The sequence below is a fragment of the Salvelinus fontinalis genome, chromosome 11 (genome assembly GCF_029448725.1).
Source record: "Salvelinus fontinalis isolate EN_2023a chromosome 11, ASM2944872v1, whole genome shotgun sequence".
Classification (NCBI taxonomy): Eukaryota; Metazoa; Chordata; class Actinopteri; order Salmoniformes; family Salmonidae; genus Salvelinus; species Salvelinus fontinalis.
The window spans coordinates 45,172,880-45,198,197 of record NC_074675.1 but is presented as its reverse complement, the minus strand read 5'-3'; the positions used below and the strand labels follow the sequence as shown (position 1 = coordinate 45,198,197).

The following is a 25,318-nucleotide window of genomic DNA, read 5'->3' as shown; positions in this document are numbered from 1 at the left end:
GCACCTGTTGTATCTTATCTTTCCAGTATATGTAAAGTAGATTAATATATTGTAAGGAATGCATTTTATTGAAGTTAGGCACACATGATGTGTTTGTCATTGTACATACTTACAGAACCACTAGAGGGGGATGAGTCCCAAACATCTAAGCAGGTTAGTACACTAGTACAGCATCTTAAATAGAAATAAATAGTTATAACATATTTGTGGGAGTGCATCTTTACAAAACAACCAACTAATTGGATTTGGTTAGACTGTAAGACAGTAAAGTTAGCATTGGATGAGACTGAAGGGGTTGGAAGATGTTATTGTTGCTCCTTCATTCATCCTTCTGGTTCATCCTGCAAGACAAGCAGATACACATTAGCTGGTTCACATTCTGGACAAACAGCCCAATAAACAGATGGTTAGTCTATCCCTCCTTGTTCTGTGCTCTCACCTTTCTGCTACGCTGGTTGGACATAAGGCCGCTTCCAATAGAATCCAGGGGAACTGTTGACTTCCTCCTGGAGTGACAGGAAGAGAAATATCTTACATGTTTGTTTGGTAGCGAAAGTGATGCAAGTACACAGCACTGTAATATAGCGCAACAATGTTACTACAACGTTACACTACATCAGCGGCTACTCCTTGTCTCAACGTTACGTTATCGCCCACTGCTCCATTCTCACCTCTTGTCCTTGGGTTTGCGACGGTGGTGGTTGTGATGATGGACAGAGATGCGTTCCACGGGGGTGGGGATGTGTTCCACGGGGGTGGATATGCGTTCCAGAGGGGCGAGGAAGGTGGCAGACTGGAAACGACGGTCTTCCCAATCCCGGGTCATCTCCCCGGCGTCTCCGGGTGGCGAAAGGTTGGCGAGGTCAGAGAGCTCAGACAGGTGTGGGAAGAACTCTTGGTCCAGCCAATTGACATCCTGGACATGGAGGGGGGGGGTTATTTTCAGACAAGCAGCATATGACAATGCAGTTTGTATAAAATGACCAATCTGTATTTATTTGAAACCTTGTTATTTTCATTGAAGTAGCTACACCAGTCCCACACAAAGGGCAACTATCTATGCAAGAATGGCAACAAGGTATTTCCAAGATCAAGGATATTTTTTGCCACTATCCATGTTTAAACTGTTTAAGAAAATCCACTGAGCATGTGTAATTTTCTTACCCGTTTCTGTCTCAGCATATCAGGCAGCAGGAAGGCAGACAAGTTTCCCAACATCAGGTAAAGTCCCAGGACAGCTAACACACACCTTGAGTAAAGCATCTGTATGGCAGACAGAAAATATTATATTTTAGACATTCATCAGTTTATTAGAAGATGAGCATCGTTCTTTTGTTGACTTGATGTGTTGCGAAATAGGTAATGCAATCAAAATATACTGAAGTAGCTCAAATTCTGATACCACACAAAAACATTCTCATGAAAGAAAAGCATGTAAAGATTTTCTACACTCAACGAAAGAGTGCAGCCAAAGATGTACTCACCTTAAAACTTATCTTTTCTGTGAAGAAAGTTGGTGCAAATCATTTAGTTCCTCTGGGTTGTTGGCTTCTGACTTCTCTGCAGACTGCTGGTGTTAAGGGTATTTGTAGGCATGCGGTTGGGGTGGGTTTATATTGGAGTAGGATGAAGGGGGGTGTGTGGGAGACTATGGGACTTCAGACGTGACAATTATATCTCATATATCTCATGCCCGGCCTCGCCATGGCTGAACTTGAGGTCAAAGCTTTTAGGCGGTTCAGGACTTTTGATAATTGCACATACACGCACCAACATGCACGCATATGTACACACACGCATGCAGACACTCATACACACGCACGCACACACACCACTCCACCACCATCACCCCTCACCCTCCACCTTCCTCTGGACTAAGGAAGAAAGATGAGGTAATGATTAGGCCATCATTGGGGATGGGATGCTACATTTCATTGTTTACACTCGTTCCAACTGGTTCAAACTGGCTTTCATCTGTTTGTGCTTATCGAGATAAGATTGGTAAAGATGTCATGTTTTCTTTATATAAAAAAGACAACCTTATCTACATATCTTATATTTCACAGAGGGAAGACATTAGAAAGGACATCTTTATCTTGACATAATACAGTACTCTGAACAACTGTAGGCTATTGGGTTTTCCTGTGTTATCTTTACTATAGGATACTATATGATAATAGTGTTCTGAGGGACATGAATCATTGAGATCTATCAATCACTTGTAGAGTTCTCCATCTTAGACTTACACATAAGCCATCACCTGGTCAGTACTTTGAGAAGACAGCCGGACAGACAGACACAGTGAGTGATAGCATCAGATCAGATGGATGTCTATGCTGTGTGTGTGGCCAACTGGAAAACCTGACTACTTCGTCTCGCCTAATTTCAGCATTGGATTGCGACCTCCAACCACCCACACACTCTGTCCATACACACAGAGGAGTATGAAACAAAGGGAAGACAGTGAACAAGGGAGGGAAGGACAGAGGGAGATGGAGGAGGGGGTCTAAGGGCCTTGCATGGAGTGTATGCGTGGTCTGACACGTTTTCACTTTTCCTCTTTTCCCGCCCATGTCTTAATTATTTCTATTTCGGGGCCACTACAAATAACCTAACGTAGAGCCGTGCTGATAGATCTCCATGCAAAAAAAATCAACTGACGGGGCTGAATGTGGCCCTGCTAGGCCCGCCCGGGAGTCTGTCAACAGGGGCAGAGACTAGATAGGCAGCACTGATTACCTTAATTATCACAGAGCTATGGAGACACAACTTGTGTTACCGCTGGTCATTACCAGTGTGTGTTTGTGTGTGCGTGTGCGGGCGACTCATTCTAGACTCCTCCACCCAAATGTGTGTGATTGTGTGTGTGTTTAACTGTAAGTATGTGTGTGTGTGGCCAGCATGACGCCCCCCTGCTTCCCCACACCCGGTTGCCCTATAAGTATCCGGGATGACGGTTTGTGCAAAATTTAGAACAAGAGCTGATAAATCACAATGCGAAATTGTGGTTTAGAAGTCTCCCCCCTGAATTTCTTTTAACGTTTAATAATGTATTGTCTGCAATTCTACTCAGTTTGACATTACTTATTATGCCTCTCTTGAGGAGTATTTTGAGGGGTATATGGACGGGTATTTTGAGGAGTATCTGAATGGGAATTTTGAAAACAGTATAAGTGGAAGAATAAGTGGAAAGCCACCCTCAAAACAGATATATATTTTTGGGAAAACAGTGAACTTCCTGCATTTCAAGACATTTTGCCTTAGGGCAGAGAAAAAATAGCAGTTTTGTAATGCTATTCCACACATTTTGTCACGAGTCAGAGAAAATGTTGCCGTTTTAAAGCTAATTTCATGCATTTCTATTTTCTACACATTTTGCCATTTTGCCATGGGTCACAGATTTTTTGGTTTCTGCTTTATAGCTGATCTCATACTATTTTTCAAATTTTTCCATGAGGATAAGAGAAAATGTTGCAGTTTTAAATGCATTTTCCTGCTACCCTTCACATTTCGACATGAGGCTGAGAGTTTTAAAGTAACTGTCCAGTGAAAATCTCACTTTTAAAAGTTAATATTCTGTTAACTCATACACAAATAATGTTGTTGATTCATCCTAAACAAAAATCCTTGCTAATTCCTAATAGAGGATGATGTAATCCTCCTGAGGAGGATGAGCTGGCTAATCAGCGGTCTACTCACATTAATATTTTTATTGACTGGTATAAGGCCACACCATTCTGTTGTTGGGGTACACCCACACCCTTCCAACATAGAAAAGCGGCTTTTTAACATGCTTAATAAACACATTTGTAAGGAAAACTATTTAATATTTATTGTAATTAATTATAGGTAATATTTCATAGATATCTGGAAACACTGCACAGTTACTTTAAAGGTTGACTTTGTGCAAAAACGCAAAGAGAACGGTTTAAACTGTATAATTGATCAATGCACAACCATACCAAGTAATTTCATGCTTAAAACAAAACAAATGGATGAATATGATATGAGTCAACACATACTGGAGGAGTTACTGGCTAGCTACAATCGGCTAGCTTAGCTAACAAACTAGCTACACCATGACCAGAATGACACATCAATGAATCACCAAAAGCACACCCCATTTCTATTTGAAAATTGAGAAAGAGGAGGTGATGGACTGTTTTTCGAGCCCAATGTCAACCATTGAAGCTAATTTCCTGCATTTTGACATTGCTTATGACGTGTTCATATACTATCTGGGGGCCCCCGTATAAGGGCACAAGGCGAGACCCAGATGTGGGTCCAATTTGTAAGTCGCTCTGGATAAGAGCGTCTGCTAAATGACTTAAATGTAAATGTAAAATGTGGACACGGGAGGCAGATGGTTTGAGTCTTTGATATTTATTATAATCCAAAAGGGGTAGGCAAGAGAATGGTCGTGGACAGGCAAAAGGACAAAACCAGTTCAGAGTCCAGTAGGTACAGAGTGGCAGGCAGGCTCGAGGTCAAGGCAGGCAGAATGGTCAGGCAGGCGGGTACAGAGTCCAGAAACAGGCAAGGGTCAAAACCGGGAGGACTAGCAAAAAGAGAATAGAAAAAGCAGGAACACGGGAAAAACACTGGTTGACTTGAACATACAAGACGAACTGGCACAGAGAGACAGGAAACACAGGGATAAATAAACCCGGGGAAATGAGCGACACCTGGAGGGGGTGGAGACAATCACAAGGACAGGTGAAACAGATCAGGGCGTGACAACCCAACCTCCATGGGAACCTAAAACCCCCCAAAATAAATATATATATGTATATATATATATATATTTCTACAGTGCCTTAAGTAAGTATTCATACCCCTTCACTTATTCAACATTTTGTTGTTGTACAGACTGAATTTAAAATTGTTTAAATATAAAAACATTTGACCAATCTACACACAATACCCCATAAAGACAAAGTGAAAATGTAGACATTTTGGCAAATTTATTGAAAATGAAATATAGAAATATCTCATTTACATGTGTCAATACATGTTAGAATCACCTTTGGCAGCGATTACAGCTGTGAGTCTTTCAAATCAATTAAATCTAATCATATTTGTCACATGCGCCAAATACAAAAGGTTTCACCTTACTGTGAAATGCTTACTTACAAGCACTTAACCAACAATGCAGTTGCCATACCAGGCGGTGGCGCAACCAGTCAGGATGCTCTCGATAGTGCAGCTGTAGAACTTTTGAAGATTCGAGGACCAATGGCAAATCTTTTCAGTCTCCTGAGGGGAAATAGGCATTGTCGTGCCCTCTTCACAACTGTCTTGATGTGTTTGGACCATGATAGTTTGTTGATAATGTGGACACCAAGGAACCTGAAGGCTAAGTCTCTTCTGGGTAAGTCTTTAAGAGCTTCGCACACCTGGATTGTACAATATTTGCACATTATTATTTTTATTTCTAAGATTTTCAAGACAATTTAAATCAAAACTGTAACTAGGCCACTCATCAGGAATGTTCAATGTCGTCTTGGTAAGCAACTCCAGTGTATATTTGCCCTTGTGTTTTAGGTTATTGTCCTGCTGAAAGGTAATTTGTCTCCCAGTGTCTGTTGGAAAGCAGACTGAATCTGGTTTTCCTCTAGGACTTTACCTGTGCTTACTTTTCCCCTAGTCCTTGCAGATGACAAGCATACCCATAACATGATGCAGCCACCACCATGCTTGAAAATATGAAGAGTGGTACTCAGTGATGTGTTGTGTTGGATTTTTCCCAAACGTAATGCTTTGTATTCAGGACATGAAGTAACATTTTTTGCCACATTTATTGCAGTTTTACTTTAGTGCCTTATTGCAAACAGGATGCATGTTTTGGAATATTTTTCTTCTGTACATTCTTCTTATCACTCTGTCATTTTGGCTAATATTGTGGAGTAACTACAATGTTCTTGATTCATCCTTAGTTTTCTCCTATTACAGCCATTAAACTCTGTAACTGTTTTAAAGTCAACATTGGCCTCATGGTGAAATCCCTGAGCGGTTTCCTTACTTTCCGGCAACTGAGTTATGAAGGACGTCTGTATATTTGTAGTGACTGGGTGTATTGATACATCATCCAAAGTGTAACTTGGACAGTCGTGAAGAGGACACAACAAAGCCTATTCCCCCTCAGGATACTGAAAAGATTTGTCATGGGTCCTCAGATTCTCAAAAGGTTCTACAGCTGCACCATCGAGAGCATCCTGACTGGTTACATCAAAGCCTGGTATGGCAACTGCTCGGCATCCGACCGTAAGGCGCTACAGAGGGTAGTGCGTACAGCCCAGTACATCACTTGTGTCAAGCTTCCTGACTTCCAGGACCTATATAATAGGCGGTGTCAAAGGAAGGCCCAAAAAATTGTCAAAGACTCCAGTCACCCAGGTCATAGAATGTTCTCTCTGCTACCACACATCAAGCAGTACCGGAGCACCAAGTCTATGTCCAAAAGGCTCCTTAACAGCTTCTACCCCAAACCATAAAACTGCTGAACAATTAATCAAATGGATACCCGGACTATTTGCATTGACACGCCCCCCCCCCCCCCCCCCCCCCTTTGTCCCCTGTGTCTTACACTGCTGCTACTCACTGTTTATTATCAATCAAATGTATTTATACGACACTTTTTACATCAGCCGATGTCACAAAGTGCTATACAGAAACCCAGCCTAAAACCTCAAACAGCAAGCAATGCAGATGTAGAAGCATGGTGGCTAGGAAAAACTCCCTAGAAAGGCAGGAACCTAGGAAGAAACCTAGAGAGGAACCTGGCTCTGAGGGGTTGCCAGACCTCTTCTGGCTGTGCGGGTTGAGATTATAACAGTACATGGCCAAGATGTTCAAACGTTCATAGATGACCAGTAGGGTCAGATAATAATAATCACTGTGGTTGTAGAGGGTGCAACAGGTCAGCACCCCAGGAGTAAATGTCAGTTGGCATTTTATAGCCGAGCATTCAGTTAGAGACAGCAGGTGCGGTAGAGTGAGAGAGTCGAAAACAGAAAGTCTGGGACAAGGTAGCACGTCGGGTGAACAGGTCAGGGTTCCATAGCCGCAGGCAGAACAGTGAAACTGGAGCAGCGGCACGACCAGGTGGACTGGGGACAGCAAGTAGTCATCAGGCCAGGTAGTCCTGAGGCATGGTCCCAGGGCTCAGGTCCTCTGGGAGGGGAGGGAGAGCTCTGGGAGGGGAGGGAGAGGGAGAGGGAGAGAATTAGATGGAGCATACTTAAATTCACACAGGACACCAGATAAGACAGGAGAAATACTCCAGACATAACAGACTGATCCTACCCCCCCAACACATAAACTATTGCAGCATAAATACTGGAGGCTGAGACAGGAGGGGTCGGGAGACATTGTGGCCCCGTCCGACGATACCCCCAGACAGGGTCAACCAGGCAGGATATAACCCCACCCACTTTGCCAAAGCACAGCCCCCACACCACCAGATGGATATCTTCAAACCACCAACTTACTACCCTGAGACAAGTATAGCCCACAAAGATCTCCCACACGGCACGAACCCGAGGGGGACGCCAAACCCGGACAGAAAGATCACGTCATTGACTCAACCCACTCAAGTGACGCACCCATCCTAGGGACGGGATGGAAGAGCACCAGTAAGCCAGTGACTCAGCCCCCGTAAAAGGGTTAGAGGCAAAGAATCCCGGTGGAGAGAGGGGAGCCGGCCAGGCAGAGACAGCAAGGGTGGTTCGTTGCTCCATTGTCTTTCTGTTCACCTTCACACCCCTGGGCCAGACTACACTCAAATCATAGGAACTACTGAAGAGATGAGTCTTCAATAAAGACTTAAAGGTCGAGACCGAGTCTGCGTCTCTCACATGGATAGGCAGACCATTCCATAAAAATTGAGCTCTATAGGAGAAAGCCCTGCCTCCAGCTGTTTGATTATCTATGGATAGTAACTTTACCCCTATCTACATGTGCAAATTACCTCAACTAACCTGTACCCCCGCACATTGACTCAGTATTGGTACCCCCTGTATATAGGCTCATTATTGTTATTTTATTGTGTTACTTTAGTTAGTACTTTTGTTTATTTAGTAAATATTTTCTTAATTCTATTTTCTTAAAACAGAATTGTTGGTTAAGGGCTTGTAAGTAAGCATTTCACAGTAAGGTCTACTACACCTGTTGTATTTGGAGCATGTGACAAATAAAAATGTCTTTGATTTGATAACATGTTCTATCCACAAGGATAATAGCCTATAGCAGGGATCATGAACTAGATTCAGCCGCGGGACGATTTCTTCTTGAGCGGATGGTCGGGGGCCAGAACATAATTTCAAATAATTTGTAGACTGCAAATTGACCTTGCCCACATTTGTCTCTCTATTATGTGTGAAAATACATTTTAGTCACTCAGTAGATGTTCTTATCCAGAGCAACTTACATGAACAATTAGGGTTAAGTGCCTTGCTCAGGCACAGACTGACTTTTCACCTAGTCGGCTCAGGGAAATCGAACCAGCAAGCGTTCAGTTACTGGCCCAGTGGTTACTGGTCCAGCACTCTTAACCACCAGGCTACCTGCCGCCCAGATCCTAAATTAAAATCACTTGGAGTTGATTTCCTGGTATTTTTACAGTTTTTTATGTCCAACAATGAAAATTCTACAGAAAACTTGGGGGGGGGCAAATATAGGCCTATAGGCTAATTCTATTCAACTGATCAGTAGAAGATTTATTAGCCCATAATTGAGTCGACATCGACCTCTTGTGGATGTTGCTTTTTTGTCAAAGTTGAGAAAATGTTAATGACGTAGTCAGTTAATGAAAAACATGAAAACCTGTCGAAATGTAACCCCTTCACGTCGACCTAATTTTGAGAGGATTCTGAAGGAATCAAAGTGTTCATTGTAAAAAGTAACCTATTATTATTATGATAAGACACGATAAAATACTGTATCTTCTCTTCAGCAGATACCACCTCACTACACTACACTGTAGCCGCAGTCGAAGAGCGTCGCTGCAATGTTTCACTTCACAGTGCTCGTTTACCTAATGTTGGCCTTACAAATGTTCTTGTCTACTGAAAATTGTCAGGCCGTTTGCAGGGTCGTTTCTAGCAAGTATTATGCAGCGTTCATAGCGAAGTGGGAAGGTGGTAATTACCAGGTGTGAAGTCGTAAAACCAAATTGGACGCATTCAGCGTTTTGAACTTGTTGAGAAATGCTGATTGGCTAAAGACCCACGAGTTACGTCAATCATGAACTAAAAGTAAAGATATCATGTTTGTAAACAAATTCGTTCTCAAAAATCATATAAATAGATAGCTTTTTAAAAATAATGTTTTGTTGCATTTAACTGCAGAAAATGCAGCTATCGAGGCTATTTCATTAGTAGGTGCGTCAAAGGGCAGCATGTGGAAGAGGTTGGAGCTCAGGTATGATAGACAAGTTTCTCAATATTATAATTACAGTTGAGGGACATTGAAGTGGATTTTTCCCAGTCATATGTGGTAAATAGCTTAACACCTTCCCACTTGGTTATGAACGCAGCATTAGCCTAAGTTTTCCTCCCTTTTTTATCCGCAAACCAGGGCTATGTTAAATTATACTTAAATAATGACTTTGCCATATTGAATACTCTGTAAGAATAAGAAGGTATTGAAATCAATTGATACCCTTAAGCTTTTAACATTTCTTTGAACGTAAAAATCCTGTATGTGTTTATCTGTTTATGATGTTTTGTTACATTTTTTTTAAGGATGTATAGATTTTTATAAAACATTTGAATTTTTCATTTAAAAAAAATGGAATTGCAATAATACAAAAGTTTAGTACGAAAATGTTCTCGAACGTTGCAGAAAGAAATACTACAAAACTTTGCCTCCTTTCCACAATTAGGTCAATTATGGATCTTGTGACAGCCCTTAAAGGGGCGGGGTATGGAAAAGAAGACGAATGTAGCCGATAGCAAACAAGACTGGCAAGCAAGTAGGAATTTTCTTACTATTCTCATTGTCCTCAGTTTTTCGGGTCAAGAACCACCAAACAGCGCCTTTTTTTTCATCTGAAAGGTAAGACATTCCTGCCATCTCGCTCCCTTACTTTAACTAATGTAAAGACAACGGACCACAAAGGTTAGAAAAGTTGTTTGGTGTTCAACATGATTGAAAACATTAGGCTACAACCTTTTCTTCATAGTACTTCTGGAGGTATTGAACAATGGAAAATATAGCCCATTGTAAATATAAACAATACTAACGATCAACATTTGCAGCAACAATGGCACAAAGTTACATAGAAAGTAGTGCTGAGCGATTAATCAAAATGTCGGTTATATTTCGGTTTTTAAAACTACTTATTGACCAACGTCTGTTCAACTACTTGAATCCCATTTCATACTTTTTTCTGTGAGCTCAATACGCACATTGCGCAGTTTTTCTAGCGAAAAATCAGGGGTGCATTCAGTACGTTTTTACATTGTGGAACGTTCAAGGAAACGGTGCTGTACTGAACAACCAGTTGAACAGGGGAACGATGTCTTTTAAAAAATATATTTTTTTATAAACTAATATCTAATAACAAAAGAGGAATAGTCACATGCATACAAACAAACTATTTACATTGCCAGGAATCCTAAACAAACAAATCATATTCATTAATAATACAAGTTTTAATTGCCTTTGTTTTTCTTTTTAGTTAGTGGTGTGATATTGTTTACTCATTTATAAAGTGAAAAGTTAGGTTTTGAATTAGACCATTTGTGAATATGAAATGTACCTAGTATTATTAGCAGTTGAATTAAATATACTACATCGTTGTCTATGTCAATTTCTGAAATAAATCATATCAAAACCATTATAGTACAACCGGTCCTTTTTGTAACAATTCTGTATGTCAATCCAAAACATTCTACTATACAGGCAAAAACAAATGCAAAATTGTCTCCATTCCACAGAAATCAGTTATATTCAGCTTGACTCTTTCCAAAACATGTTTCACAGGATACATTTTAAATGAAACTTCCTTTTCTTTGTTACTAATACAATATTTGTTAGCAATTTTCCATGCGTTCCCCCATTTGTATATCACCATAGATATTTGACCAAAATAATCTTGTTGAGGGAATTGTAGTATCACAAACAATATTCCTAATCTGTTTATTACTACATTTATCTTTGATGTTAATATTGCCAATTAATATATTTTCATGTAAGTCTATGTTACTTACATCAACCAGAGGGATTTAAAATAGATACAACCCCCTGGGGGTACCTGTCAGCATAGCCACTCTGCTTTTGTACACGTCACTCATTGCTTTAATCCACACCTTGACACTCCCACCAAACGGGAGCAAATATACTTCAAGTCTGTGCAAGAACCGTTTTGGGGAAACGTGTTGGTCAGTGCAAACGTTCTAGTGAACTGAACACACCTCAGATCAAGCCGGAACTGTGCAATCTAGTAGCGAGTTGTAGTTTCCAACAGGCCAATATTCGTCTCTATATAGTTTAGCACAGCAAACGTGATAATTAAAACCTCTTAAATGTTAAGTCTCCATTTTTATTTGTGTTCATTCAATTCAGTCTGGGCTGAGAACGGTAGCCCCCATCTGCAAAAGCATGGTTGGCTATTGATTTATGCCTTCAAATCTTTGGTATGACTTACTACCATATATGGGCATACGACTTCATAAGGCCAAGCCGATGACCTCATTTCAAGATTGCTGCTACCTACATACTGGTTACCGTTGTGACGCACAAACGAAATAAACACGGAATATGTTGATGTACACTGAAAGCCGGGACTCCACCGATCATGAGTATATCTTATTTGTCTGCCTGTGACCTACCATTATTGATCATCAGCCCCGGGAGTCAAAATGTTTATTTTACACGTTTTCAGCAAACATCTTACAAGGTAAGTTTAGATTCGGTCTGTCTTTGCGCTATAGCTACATGGGGGGGGGCTACATATGAACAAATCTAGCCTATTGATATCTGATGCATGACTTAATGGCAGCATAGATTGTCTTTGTGCATCAAAAATATGTTGCCTGCTTACGCTCTATATCCCCTGTATGCCCATCTGAACAAGAGGAATACCTATGTAATAGAGGTCGACCAATTTAATTAGGGCCGATTTCAAGTTATCATAACAATCGGTAATCTGCATGTTTGGACACCGATTACACTGCACTCCACGAGGAGACTGCGTGGCAGGCTGACTACCTGTTATGCGAGTGCAGCAAGGAGCCACGGTAAAGTGCTAGCTAGCATTAAACTTATAAAAAACAATCAATCTTAACATAATCACTAGTTAACTACACATGGTTGATGATATTACTAGTTTATCTAGCTTGTCCTGCGTTTCATATAATCAATGCGGTGCCTGTTAATTTATCATTGAATCAAAGCCTACTTCGCCAAACGGGTGATGATTTAACAAGCGCATTCGCGAAAAAAGCACTGTCGTTGCACCAATGTGTAACTAACCATAAACATCAATGCCTTTCTTAAAATCAATACACAAGTATATATTTTTAAACCTGCATATTTAGTTAATATTGCCTGCTAACATGAATTTCTTTTAACAAGGGAAATTGTGTCACTTTACTTGCACAGAACGCAAGAGGTCAGGGTATATGCAGCAGTTTAGGCCGCCTGGCTCGTTGGGAACTGTGTGAAGACCATTTCTTCCTAACAAAGACAGCCAACTACGCCAAACGGGATGACTTAACAAAAGCGCATTTGTGAAAAAAGCACATTCGTTGCACGAATGTACCTAATCATAAACATCAATGCCTTTCTTAAAATCAATACACAGAATTGTATTTTTTTAAACCTGCATATTTAGTTAAAAGAAATTCATGTTAGCAGGCAATATTAACTAGGGCTATTGTGTCACTTCTCTTGTGTTCATTGCACGCGGAGTCAGGGTATATGCAACAGTTTGGGCCGCCTGGCTCGTTGCGAACTAATTTGACAGAATTATGACATTGAAGGTTGTGCAATATTTAGACTTATGGATGCCACCCGTTAGATAAAATACCGAACGGTTACGTATTTCACTGAAAGAATAAAAGTTTTGTTCTCAATGATAGTTTCCGGATTTGACAATATTAATGACCTAAGGCTCGTATTTCTGTGAGTTATTATAATGAAGTCTATGATTTGATAGAGCAGTCTGACTGAGCGATGGTAGGCAGCAGCAGGCTCGTAAGCATTCATTCAAACAGCACTTTCATGCATTTGCCAGCAGCTCTTCGCTGTGCTTCAAGCATTGCGCTGTTTATGACTTCAAGCCTATCAACTCCCGAGATTAGGCTGGCAATACTAAAGTACCTTTTAGAACATCCAATAGTCAAAGGTGTATGAAATACAAATAGCATAGAGAGAAATAGTCCTATAATACCCAAACATAAAACTTCTTACTTGTGAATATTGATGACTCATGTAAAAGGAACAACCAGCTTTCATATGTTCTGAGCAAGGAACTTAAATGTTAGCTTTTTTACATGGCACATATTGCACTTTTACTTTCTTCTTCAACACTTTGTTTTGCATTATTTAAAACAAATTGAACATGTTTATTTATTTGAGACTAAATTTATTTTATTGATATATTAAGTTAAAATAAATGTTCATTCAGTGTTGTATTTGTCATTATTACAAATATATATATTTAATCAGTATCGGCTTATTTTGGTCCTCCAATAATCGGTATCGGCGTTGAAAAATCATAATCGGTCGACCTCTACTATGTAAGAATGCTGTTCATTGACTACAGCTCAGCATTCAAGGCCATAGTACACTCCAAGCTCATCATTAAGCTTAAGGCCCTGGGTTTCAACCCTGCCCTGTGCAATTGGGTCCTGGACTTTCTGACAGGCCGCCCCCAGGTGGTGAAGGTAGGAAACAAATCTCCACCCCACTGATCTTCAACACTGGGGCCCCACAAAGGTGCATGCTCAGCCACCTCCTGTACTCCATGTTCACCCATGACTGCATGGCCATGCAAACCTCTAACTCAATCATCAAGTTTGCAGACGACACAACAGTAGTGGGCTTTATTACCAACAACAAGAGCCTACAGGGAGGAGGTGAGGGAGCGTGGTGTCAGGAAAACAACCTCTCACTCAATGTCAACAAAACAAAGGAGATGATCGTGTACTTCAGGAAACAGCAGAGGGAGCACCCCCCTATCCGCATCGATGGGACAGCAGTGGAGAAGGTGGACAGTTTTAAATTCCTCTGCGTACACATCACGGACAAACTGAAATGGTCCACCCACACAGACCGTGTGGTGAAGGCGCCTCAGGAGGCTGAAGAAATTAGGCTTGTCACCTAAAACCCTGACAAACTTTTACAGATGCACAATCGAGAGCATCCTGTCGGGCTGTATCACCGCCTGGTACGGCAACTGCACCGCCCTCAACCCCAAGGCTCTCCAGAGGGTAGTGCGGTCTGCACAACGCATCACCGGGGTCAAACTACCTGCCCTCCAGGACACCTACAGCACCCGATGTCACAGGAAGTCCAAAAAGATCATCAAGGACAACAACCGCCCGAGCCACTGCCTGTTCACCCCGCTATCATCCAGAAGGCAAAGTCAGTACAGGTGCATCAAAGCTGGGACAGAGAAGCTGTTTTTCAGTCTCTCAAGGCCATCAGACTGTTAAACAGCCATCACTAACGTAGAGACTGCTGCCAACATACAGACCCAAATCACTGGCCACTTTAATAAATGGATTTAATAAAGGTATCACTCACTTTAAATAATGCCACTTTAACAATGTTTACATATCCTACATTACTCATTTCATATGTATATACTGTATTTCATACCATCTATTGCGTCTTGCCTATGCAGCACGGCCATCACTCGTACATATTCTTTTTCCATCCCTTTACACGTGTGTGTGTATATAAGGTAGTTGTGAATTTGTTAGATATTGCTGCACTGTTGGAACTAGAAGCACAAGCCTTTCGCTACAATCGAATTAACATCTGTTAACCATGTGTATGTGACAAATACAATTTGATTTGACCACCACAATGTTTGCGAGAACAGTGTTTGAGAATGGTTTGTTTTTATAGTAAAAAATTCACTTTTAGGCGCACCTAGTGTGCAAAAACAGTGCAGTTACCACATTTGGACACTTTGGAGAGGTTGAAAGGACACTTGAATGTACCCTGTATACCCCATAACACCACCACAATGTTTGAGTGAGGTTGATATGATAGAAATGTTTTAGTACCAGTTAGGGATTGCAAATATGTAATAGCACTGGGATTGTCTAATTTACAGACATATGCCACTTTGGAGAGGTTTTGGGAGACTTGGAAAAGTCTTGTGACCTCACCTGACACCACTTACTAAAACATCTGCCCATTTCTAGTTGTTAGGTCTATCAATCCCATTTTTTTTTTCTGATATTGTTCACATGTTGTGGAAGCCATCTGATGTGTTTCCAGCTCTAGTCATCAATAATTCACTTATAGCTTGTCAATGAAATATGACTTTCAAAATAAATGTTATTGTGTGCTTGATCTTGTGTATTCTGAATAGTATATCATTTCCTCATCTCACAGATGTCGTCTTTCCAAATCTACCACGTTTTTGCATTCAGAAAGTGTCAAACTCCAAGCGGGCTGTCATGTATATTTTACTGAGGATTGGCTCCCGTGGGCCGCTACCATAATTCAGAAAGTATCCAGACCCCTTCGCTTTTTCACATTTCACATTTTATGTTAAAGCCTTACTCTAAAATTGAGGGGAAAAAATGTAATTTAATCAATCTACAAACAATTCCCCATAATGAGAAAGTGAAAACAGTATTCAGACCCTTTGCTATGAGAAACAAGATTCTCTGGTCTGATGAAACCAAGATTGAACTCTGGCCTGAATGCCAAGTGTCACATCATGAGGAAACCTGGCACCATCCCTACCGTGAAGCATGGTGACGGCAGCATCATGCTGCACCATCCCTACGGTGAAGCATGGTGATGGCAGCATCATGCTGTGGGGATGTTTTTTCAGCGGCAGGGACTGAGAGACTAGTCAGGATCGAGGGGAAAGATGAACGAAGCAAAGTACAGAGGGATCCTTAATGAAAACCTGCTCCAGACAGTTCACCTTTGAACAGAACAACGACCCTAAGCACACAGCCAAGAGAACGCAGGAGTGGCTTCGGGACAAAGCTCTGAGGTCCTTGAGTGGCCCAGACTTGAACCCAATTGTAAATGCACAGTAGAAAATGGTTGACCTCTGACTCATCACACCTATCCTCTGGTGGGAGGAGCAATAGGAGGACAGGCTCATTCCAATGGCTGGAATGGAATAAATGGAACATAGTCAAATGTGGTTTCCATGTTTTGCTATCATTCCAGCCATTACAATGAGTCTGTCCTACTATTGCTCCTCCCACCAGCCTCTGCTGATATCCCCTATACACCTTGAAGCCTCAAAGAAAGACTTGGTGTGTGTACTGTGTATTATCAACCATGTTTCCTATCCACATGCTTTTAGAACATTGAGTGGCAAATTCACTTATGCATGTTTAGGATTTTATCTTTGAGAATATTAGAGGAGAAAGTTCCCTTTTTTAAATAGCAGCCTTGTTGTGAATAGATTGTCTAGACTGGTGGACATGTGTAGTGTCATTCACCCTCCTCCCCCTCTTCTTACCCTTCACAACCCCCCCCCCCCCCCCCCCTCTCTGCTTTTCCTAGCACACGCCCACCAACCCCCCCCCCCCCCCCTAATTTTCTCTTTGTCTCATAGCGATCCCGGTAGTGGACAACATAGGAAGTCTGCCTGCTTTCCCCTTTGCATCCAGTAACGAAGTCATGTCAGCCCCAGGTAATGTTTTCTTCTCTGTTTCTTTAGATATTATACTGGGTTGTTGCGATGTCCTCATTGTTTCTTTGCATGTGCTCATATTGTTTATGTGGTTCTGTTTGCCACCTCTAACTCGTGAGTGTGACTTGTTTGGCTGAGTCTCCTGAAATAAATGGATAACTTCACCTACTCCACATTCCTCGAGGCCCGCCACTGAAACCTTATCCTCCCCAAAAGTGTTCAAATAGAGGATGTTTGAAAAGGGTCACACTTTCAAAGAATCCCCCCCACACATGTCTTTAATAAATTCAAATGTTGGTACATTTTAAATACGTAGTGACAAATGTTCTTTGCATGCCCAAAACATATTCCCATTTTTGTGTTTTTCCATTCAGTTGTTTACAAAAGGAAAACGTGTTAACATCTATGCTATGGACCTTCCCATTCTTGTTGTAGGTGTGTCTGTAATCTGGGGGAAATTTCTCAGGTAAAAGCTAGTTAACTTGGTCTGTTTTCCTTCCTTGGAGATAGTGATAGGTCTACTACTCACTAGGTTGCTCTGCTCACATCTTTTATTTTTCAGATGCTGGTTAAAAAAAAGACCAATCTAATGTAAAATGACACCTGCACTGATTCATACAACCCCCAAATGATGTCTTCCTATAAAGGGAGATATTTGTCACAGGCACTACTTTTTAAGGGGGCTTCTCCTACCAGGTTGCAGTCAGGAAACAAGAAACTCCATTACTGTCTGACTGGCTGCGTTCTTACATCTACCAGGCAAATGACTAGCAAAATACATTAGGGACTCATGTTAGGAGCCTTTGTTTGTCTCTACCCTGACCGTCCCTCAATAACTTGTTTAACCACTGTTGAGTCAGGGTACTGGCCTGCTAACAGACAGACATTTTTGGTCTGGGAACTGAGGTTAACTGATGTGTGGTGAGTTTGATCGTAAATAAGGAAATGCGCTTGTCTGTTAGTCGGCTTTTAACATGCACAGTCAGATTTTAATATCTCCTAATTATCTAATTGACAGTATAGTGTATATGAACCTTGAGGTAATACAAAAGTTGTGTATAGAGAGGGTGAGAAATATAAAAAGTACACCTACTTCCCCTGTGTCTGTGTGGGCAGCAGTTCCCACCAACCCATAGATGCATGGATGTTGGTTCACTGAGGTGTCAACACAGACGTGGTGTGTATTTATGAAACCACTGATGGGCAGGAAGTGTTCTAGTAACTGTCAAACATGTCTTCTATATATTATAAACAAACTACTTTAGTACATTAGTTATACACCTTAACAAGCAACTGTTTTTCTTAACTTTACAAGCCAGAAACCGGTTTTTATCTGACCGACATGGTGGCTGAAAGCTTGCTCCGACAGGACTGTTTTGAGTATGCTGTGTTTTTAACACAATATTTTTTGCATGGGTTATATTTATGATTACAGTTTACCTCCCACCATTGCAGACAGATTTGAATGTGTTATTGTCCTGTAGCCATACTGAATGTCTTGTCTGTATAGCAGTCCAGCCACTGCCTGAGGAGAATAGTAAGCAGTGGTAGAGATGCTTTTACTGGAATTAGATTCTGAGCAGGAGGAGAGTAGGGCTACTGCTGATTCTTGGCAACAAATCCCTAATTTTCCTGTTGCACCATAGTGCAATGCCCCCTGGGTACCCCCCAGGATTTGTATAATGTTATTTCATAGTATGCGAGATAAGAATTTGAAACCAGAGCTTGGCGTATAAAAGGCTGACTATGTTGATGTGAACTGTGTGTGACGATTATTGGGATAATCATGTGGCGACTGAGTTTGCTGGATACAATACTTTTGGTCCTTACAGTTTCCATTGAAACAGGGGTGTGGTGTTGGGAATCCATTTTGTGTCTAACAATACGGCCCACTTTTGTTAAGCAAAAGAGTAATTTATTTTATGTAGAATCTCCAATACACTTCATGAGCCACCAGTTCACACACCCCACATACTTGCATCTGTAACTCCACATTCATGTTTAGCTTTTTATTTATATGAATATATTGTCAATATGAATATATTTATGTATTTCCTCCTATAGGTTACCCATCCCCTCACCAAGGTCCTGGAAGTTACTCCATGGCCCCTTACCCTGTTCCTCAGGGGGGGTATGGTGACCCTAACCAAGCTCCACCACCGGTTGGCTTCCATATGGGCTACAACCACCAACAACCCCAGCCAGGCCACCCAGTTATGTACCAGCCTGGACCAGTAGGCCAGGGCCCAGGTCCTATGCCCATGCCTGAATATGGTGCACCTCAGATGGGTCCTAGCCCAGGCTATGGTGGTCACATGCCCGGGCCAGAATACGGTGCGGCTAACTCAGGGCCTCATGCAGCCATCTCCCCAGCCCCTGCAGGAGTTGTGCCAGTCGGCGTTCCACCTGGTCTGGAGTACCTAACACAGGTAGGTTAGGCTGGGGAGGAGTGCCATAACAGGTTCTCAAATCTACTGATTTCACCAACATCTGTTGTCAGTGTAAATGCTGAGGTTTGTTTTCTTCCATTCACTCTCTTTCCATATCTATCGCTCTTCTGTGTTTTCCATGTTTCAGATTGACCAGATCCTTATACACCAAAAAGTGGAGTTGCTGGAAGGTGAGCTTGCTAGTCTTATCTTAGTATAGAGAGATCAGGACGAAAGGTGATAAACTGTGGTCATTTTAACTCAACTCTCTCACCATCCCCCTCCCCTCCTTCTTCCTCTGTTTTCCTCTCCTCAGCGTTCATCGGCTTTGAGACCAACAACCAGTACGAGATCAAGAACAGCCTGGGTCAGAAGATCTACAAGGCCAAAGAGAAGAACGACTGCTGCACGCGCAACTGCTGCGGCGCCCTGCGCAGCTTCGACATGAAGATCAAGGACAACATGGACCGTGAGGTCATCCGCCTCATACGACCCTTCCGCTGTGCCTCTTGCTGGTGCCCCTGCTGCCTGCAGGAGGTATGATGGCATGCTGAACACTGACAAGTATTTCATTACTTTGACTATATAAACAGAACCCCAACCATGAAAGAGAAATATATATATATATATATACAAACACACAAAATATAATTGAGTCTTAATATGTTAGTAGTAAAGGGACAGGTTACCTAAAATGCAATTGGTTTATTTACCCTCAGATTAGCATTGTACATACAATTTTGCTAAAAAGTGGTAATAAAAGTATGCAAACTATTGGACTGGAAGCCATTTTGGATTGTTCTAACATCTCCCCAGTCCCTGTACTTTGTAAAGACTCATGAATGACACTGAATGGTCCTTTGTCAGTCCAAACTTTCTGACTGTTTTCATCTTTTAAGCTCTCTATTGAATCCCATTGCTGGCACGCTAACTACAGTACATTCCCATGAGATGTCAACGTCCCTTCTGACAGCAATTTCTCACATTAATTCAGCATCTATGGAGACATAGCCCCACTGTTACCATATGAAGCATGGTACCTTTGTCTTTGCAATGGTTGCTAAGCCAATAGAATACACCAATGCACTTCTCAAATCAGTGCCATATTTCATGTCGACGTGAGATTTGCAGTAACCAAAGCACCTGCTATTTCAAGCCACAATGTAAGGACCGAAGCCTGATTTGTGTTTATTTTTTATTTTAAAAAAGTGTTTCTTTTTAAGCACGGTCAAATACCTTTCTAATTTGATGCGTGTGTCCCTCAGCTTGAGGTCCAAGCCCCGCCTGGCACCACCATAGGCTATGTGTCCCAGGATTGGAACCCCTGTGTGCCCAAGTTCTCCATCAAGGGTGCCAACAAGGAGACCGTGATGAAGCTGGAGGGACCCTGCTTCGCCTGCAACTGCTGCGGGGATGTCAACTTTGAGGTGAGGGGTCATAAACCCAGGGGGTTAAACCCCTTCATGTCATCCAATGGAGGCACTTGGGAGTTCAGCTTCCATCGGGTTGACTATTTTTCTCTACCAAATATAAATCCACCTTGACATCTCTTCTAGACCAGAAAAGAATGTTGCTTATCAGGCAAGGTGGAAAAATTAGTATTGTATTAAAGTCTACACACCCATCTAATCCTTTAGCTGACAGGGAAAGATGGAGGCAAGCCCATCGGCCGCATCAGTAAGCAGTGGAGTGGCCTGCTAAAGGAGGTCTTCACCGACACAGACAACTTTGGCATCCAGTTCCCCCTGGACATGGACGTCAAGATGAAGGCCGTGCTCATGGGCGCCTGCTTCCTCATTGTGAGTCCATCTGTTTAAATTAAGATATATTAGATTCAAATGTAGATTTGTCTAATCACAGAACTTGATGAGTAAGGCCTATCACTGAGCTAATAAGATGTGCAGTTGTTGGAGGAAAATTGCTGATATTTTCTTTTATTTCGCTTCATAGGATTTCATGTTCTTTGAGAAGGTTGGCGACATGAACCAGCGCAACACAGTCTTCTCGTAACAAAGGAAAAAGGAGGGAAAGACCGAGCGCTTGATTCAATGCACTCTGTTTTTCAGTTCAAGTTCGGAACCCACTTTTTTTTTTCCCAGATTCCGGATGCAACTCCTTCCTTATTCCAAAGCTTAGAGGAAGCTGCCATTCCATGCCAGTCCCAGAACTCTTTGTGTGAAACAGCATGAGACCTTCTGACGATGAGCTTTCCTTTGCGCCAAAATTGCCTTTCGGGACTGTTTCTGTCTATCCGTCCAAATGTAAGAATCAGGAAGTTTTTTTTAATATATTTTTTTCTTATTTTCTTTAAACATTTATTTCTTTATCTGTATGTGTGGGTTTCAGTATAGAGGGAAAAGTACCAGTTTTATATCAACCTAAATTGGCATTCTTAAATCTACATTCCAGATGTCTTTGCTGACAACCACAGCAACCACCTGAATACCATCATGTTTAAGTAGAAATATAAGACTCTACATTTTGCGATTTTCTGTTTTGCATTGATATATTTAGCATCATGTCATTCATAAACCAAATGTATATGTTAATACACGTCTATCTTTCTAAACTTGAACCAGCCATCAAATGTATTACTGTAGGGATCTAAGTAATTTCATGATTTAGTCTAGTACTTCTAAAGAGATTGTAGAATTTGCATGTACAATACTATACCAGCTATGGTGTTATTAGCTCCCGTATCATATTTTGTAAGATGATTATGCACATAACCATACAAAGTATACTTATGCGCTATGGTGAAAACTAGTCATTTGAGACTTGGGACACTATTAGTAGTGGGAAAAGGCTAATTTTGACTAGGAATGCTTGTGCTAAATGTGTAGGAAAATCAGATAGTTCGAGATATGTTTATGTATTCTAAAGTGCTCTTTCTCTAGCCTTGTCTCATACAGTATGTGTAACTATGTTGTCATGCCACACAGTTGGCTACAGCACATGCAGTAGGGGCACGAGGCTTCTCTTTCCCTGCCTCTTTTCTCTTGGCGAGTCTCCCTGACTTTGTGCATTGTTTGCGGTGTGCATGGTCTGTTCTGTTGCTATGGAGACTCACTCCTTTTTTTTGTCTCTAGAGATGAAATCTGTGCCTGTAGAAACTGAAAGGAAGAGGGCGTGGTGAGAGGGGGAAACCGGAAAAAGAGATGTGGGTGGGAGAGAACATTACTGAACATTGAGGTCAGGCAGTTAGCCTCTAACAGCCTGGAAAATAAGAGTCAGGGAAACACTTTACTTTCCTGTGTAACCATGCTACTATATTAGTGAAAGGATGCCATACTAATTGTGTTGGTAAGTAAACTGTACTCACCCGGCATAGATCCTTAATGGCTGTTTAACAGATTTGAATGTCTGTTTCAATGTCCATACTAGCATACTACTTAGAATGCATGGCCAATACATTAATTAATTCTAAGTAGTATGCTAGTATGGACATTGGAATGTTACCATGTGATTGGGAGGAGTAAATTAACAGTTCAGTGGAACTGTGGCGCAAATGTTGCGAAGAGCAGTCGTCCTTGGAACAAAGCGTTAAGTCTTTAACCTTTATATTGGTGTGTCTCAAATTACCATAGAGATGGATAGAGGACGCTTGTGCCCAAAAGTCTGTTTTAGCATGGGCAGTGCCATTGACTTTCACCAGTTGAAGTAGTTAACTGAGTGGGACTTCCTATGAGTTAAGGAAGGATCACACAATTCCATCTGGGTCATCAGGAGGGATCAGCCAGTTAATTATACTCGTGAGCAAACATTCCACAGCTGCAGGTGACAGTAAATTGCAAATATTTGCTTTACCCCTGTTTAAACACATTTGAGGTTGCAGTACCCTTTCAGTTTGTTTACCAATGCATAGGAGTAGACATTTGACTGCTTTGAAGAGTGACTGCCTTTAAGAAGCTAGGAATACCTTTGAAAACAGCATCCATATGAGTAAGTTATTCTAGTGCCAAAATTGACTACAAAGTGTAAATAGGATAATTTTGGTTATAAAGTCAGTCTTGTCTAAAACTGAGTTTGGAACAACGGGTAAATTAATGTTGGGATTTGACGATGTCCATTTGCCCACTAACATGGGGTGAACAGCTTCATTGATTGTTCTCTATCCAATAGCATAGACAGTGAGACAGACTTGTCCAGTAGCTCCGACTTTAAGTAAGACGACACGTCGCATATTTTACTTGCGAAATACTGCACATATAAAACATCCTCTGCAAAAACGTCAAAATGAATTACAGATTTCTTGAGTTGAATCTTAGATCCATTCTGGGGATTTTGAGGAAGTTTTATGGACTTCTGCAGTGTCTCATGGGGGGACAAACATGAACCAAACACCAAATTGGTCAGGAAACTAACCTCCAAGACTGACATCACATTTTTTCTAATGAACAACAGAAAAAAAAACGTGCTAATCGATGTGTTCAGTAGCTCTTTAATGGAGATGCTCACAGATGCCAGATACAAAGAGTCCTCTATCAGTATCTATGGTCTAAATGGATAATGTGTCCCTCAACGGGGTGGGGTTGTGGTTCACAAAAGTGCCTTTTTACATCCCAACTATCTTCACTGTCAAAATGTCAATTGTTTCAATATTGTAATGTACTACTTTGGGCTAAATGGGGAGTAGGGAGCCATTTTGGACACACAAGTGTCTGTCAATGACTTCTCCAAAGCCACTATCATGAAGCATCGAAATAGTGTCATATTGATGTGTTTCAATTTAATATAAGCTACACTTTATACAAGGTGAGATTGTATTATTGCCATTACTGTACTCTGTATGCATTCACATTTTACATTAAAGTCATTTAGCAGACGCTCTTATCCAGAGCAACTTACAAATTGGGTATGCGATAGCTTAATGTTCTGTTTGTGTGTAAGCATGACCCCTATCAAGGAAATAGCCAATGGATGTGTTTCTAGTGCATTTTCTACGTTTTCATGGGGTACGGTGTTGACTCTTTTTACGCAGTGTTTGTAGTCTTGAGAACCTGACCATAGGCAACAGCAGTGACTGATGCAAACTAGCCACTTGTAAAATGCAATCATTAAAAATAACCTCTGATCTCCATCTTGCTAGCTATTATTTTGTATTTTTTTCAAGTGGATAGGGTAGTGAAATATGAAGTGATGTAGTTCTTCTACGCCAAACTGGCGTTTTTTCCCGTTCAGACGTGTTGAAGTGAACATTTGAACATTTTGGGAGGCAAACCAGATGTCTAGAGGCTGCATTGTTTGTGGATAGTGCTTGGTGTGTGCATTAGGCAAATATGTCAAACATTTAAATGCTTTGGGGCAAGTGGAGATGTTTTTGTACCATTTTTGTTTCCGAACATTTTCCTGGGATCCTTTTTCAAATGTTATGTTTTTTTTTACATACAAAAACCCCTCACTCCATTGTTTGTCAAAATAAATGGCAGATTGGTCTTCTTAATCGATCTTCTTCTGAGTCAGAAACTAATGTGATTGGTTACTTTTATGCAAGCAATCCACCCGGAGGATTTACAGTATACTGCAACTAATTAAACCTACACCTCAGCCTTTCCTTGTTTTTTTTTTGTCCTGTCCTCGCCTTCTGGAACCATCAGCAGGAAATATTTTGCTCTCCTGAAACCTCTGCTTCTCGTGTTTTTTTTTTTTGAGAACAGGAGGAAAGGACATGCAATATTTGTCCAACCTCAGCTAATTTCAAAGTTGGGGTGGGATTCAATCCGAACCGAGTAGTAGCTCGCTTGACATTTAGAGGTAGTTTCCAGAGTCGACATCTACAGCATTAAACCTTGAATGCCATCTCAGCATTGCTGACAGCGCTTAGACAGTATTTGTCAACTTGCTAATAAAAGCCTGGCTCTGGTGTTTGACCTTTCATCAATGAAATTGTGGGTTCTGCTTCTGAACAGGAAGGAATAAGTGGCACAGGTGTAAGGAGCTTGCCTCTGAATCCTGATGTGGGTTAGATCCCAGGCTCGGCACTTGAGTGTGGTTGTGTTAACTTTGCGGTAGTTGGAAGACTAATGGGGGTTGATACTTGAAC

The 25,318-nt window shown here is 41.3% G+C and overlaps 1 protein-coding gene across 1 annotated transcript; it reads left to right on the top strand.

The window, feature by feature from the left end:
• The first annotated feature begins 9,905 nt into the window (after window positions 1–9,905).
• Window positions 9,906–24,827, top strand: LOC129865818 (phospholipid scramblase 2-like). Its single transcript, XM_055938838.1, has 8 exons — window positions 9,906–10,056; window positions 16,769–16,846; window positions 18,911–19,275; window positions 19,424–19,466; window positions 19,592–19,812; window positions 20,541–20,702; window positions 20,913–21,074; window positions 21,226–24,827. The coding sequence occupies exons 2-8, from the start codon at window positions 16,834–16,836 to the stop codon at window positions 21,283–21,285; spliced, it is 1,026 nt and encodes a 341-aa protein (XP_055794813.1). The 5' UTR covers window positions 9,906–10,056; window positions 16,769–16,833; the 3' UTR covers window positions 21,286–24,827.
• Window positions 24,828–25,318: the final 491 nt, after the last annotated feature.

Excerpts from the sequence above, each read along its gene's own strand:
- LOC129865818 (XM_055938838.1), top strand. Across the intron at positions 19,467-19,591 it reads AAAAGTGGAGTTGCTGGAAG|CGTTCATCGGCTTTGAGACC; the intron begins GTGAGCTTGCTA and ends TCCTCTCCTCAG. Across the intron at positions 21,075-21,225 it reads TGGGCGCCTGCTTCCTCATT|GATTTCATGTTCTTTGAGAA; the intron begins GTGAGTCCATCT and ends TTCGCTTCATAG.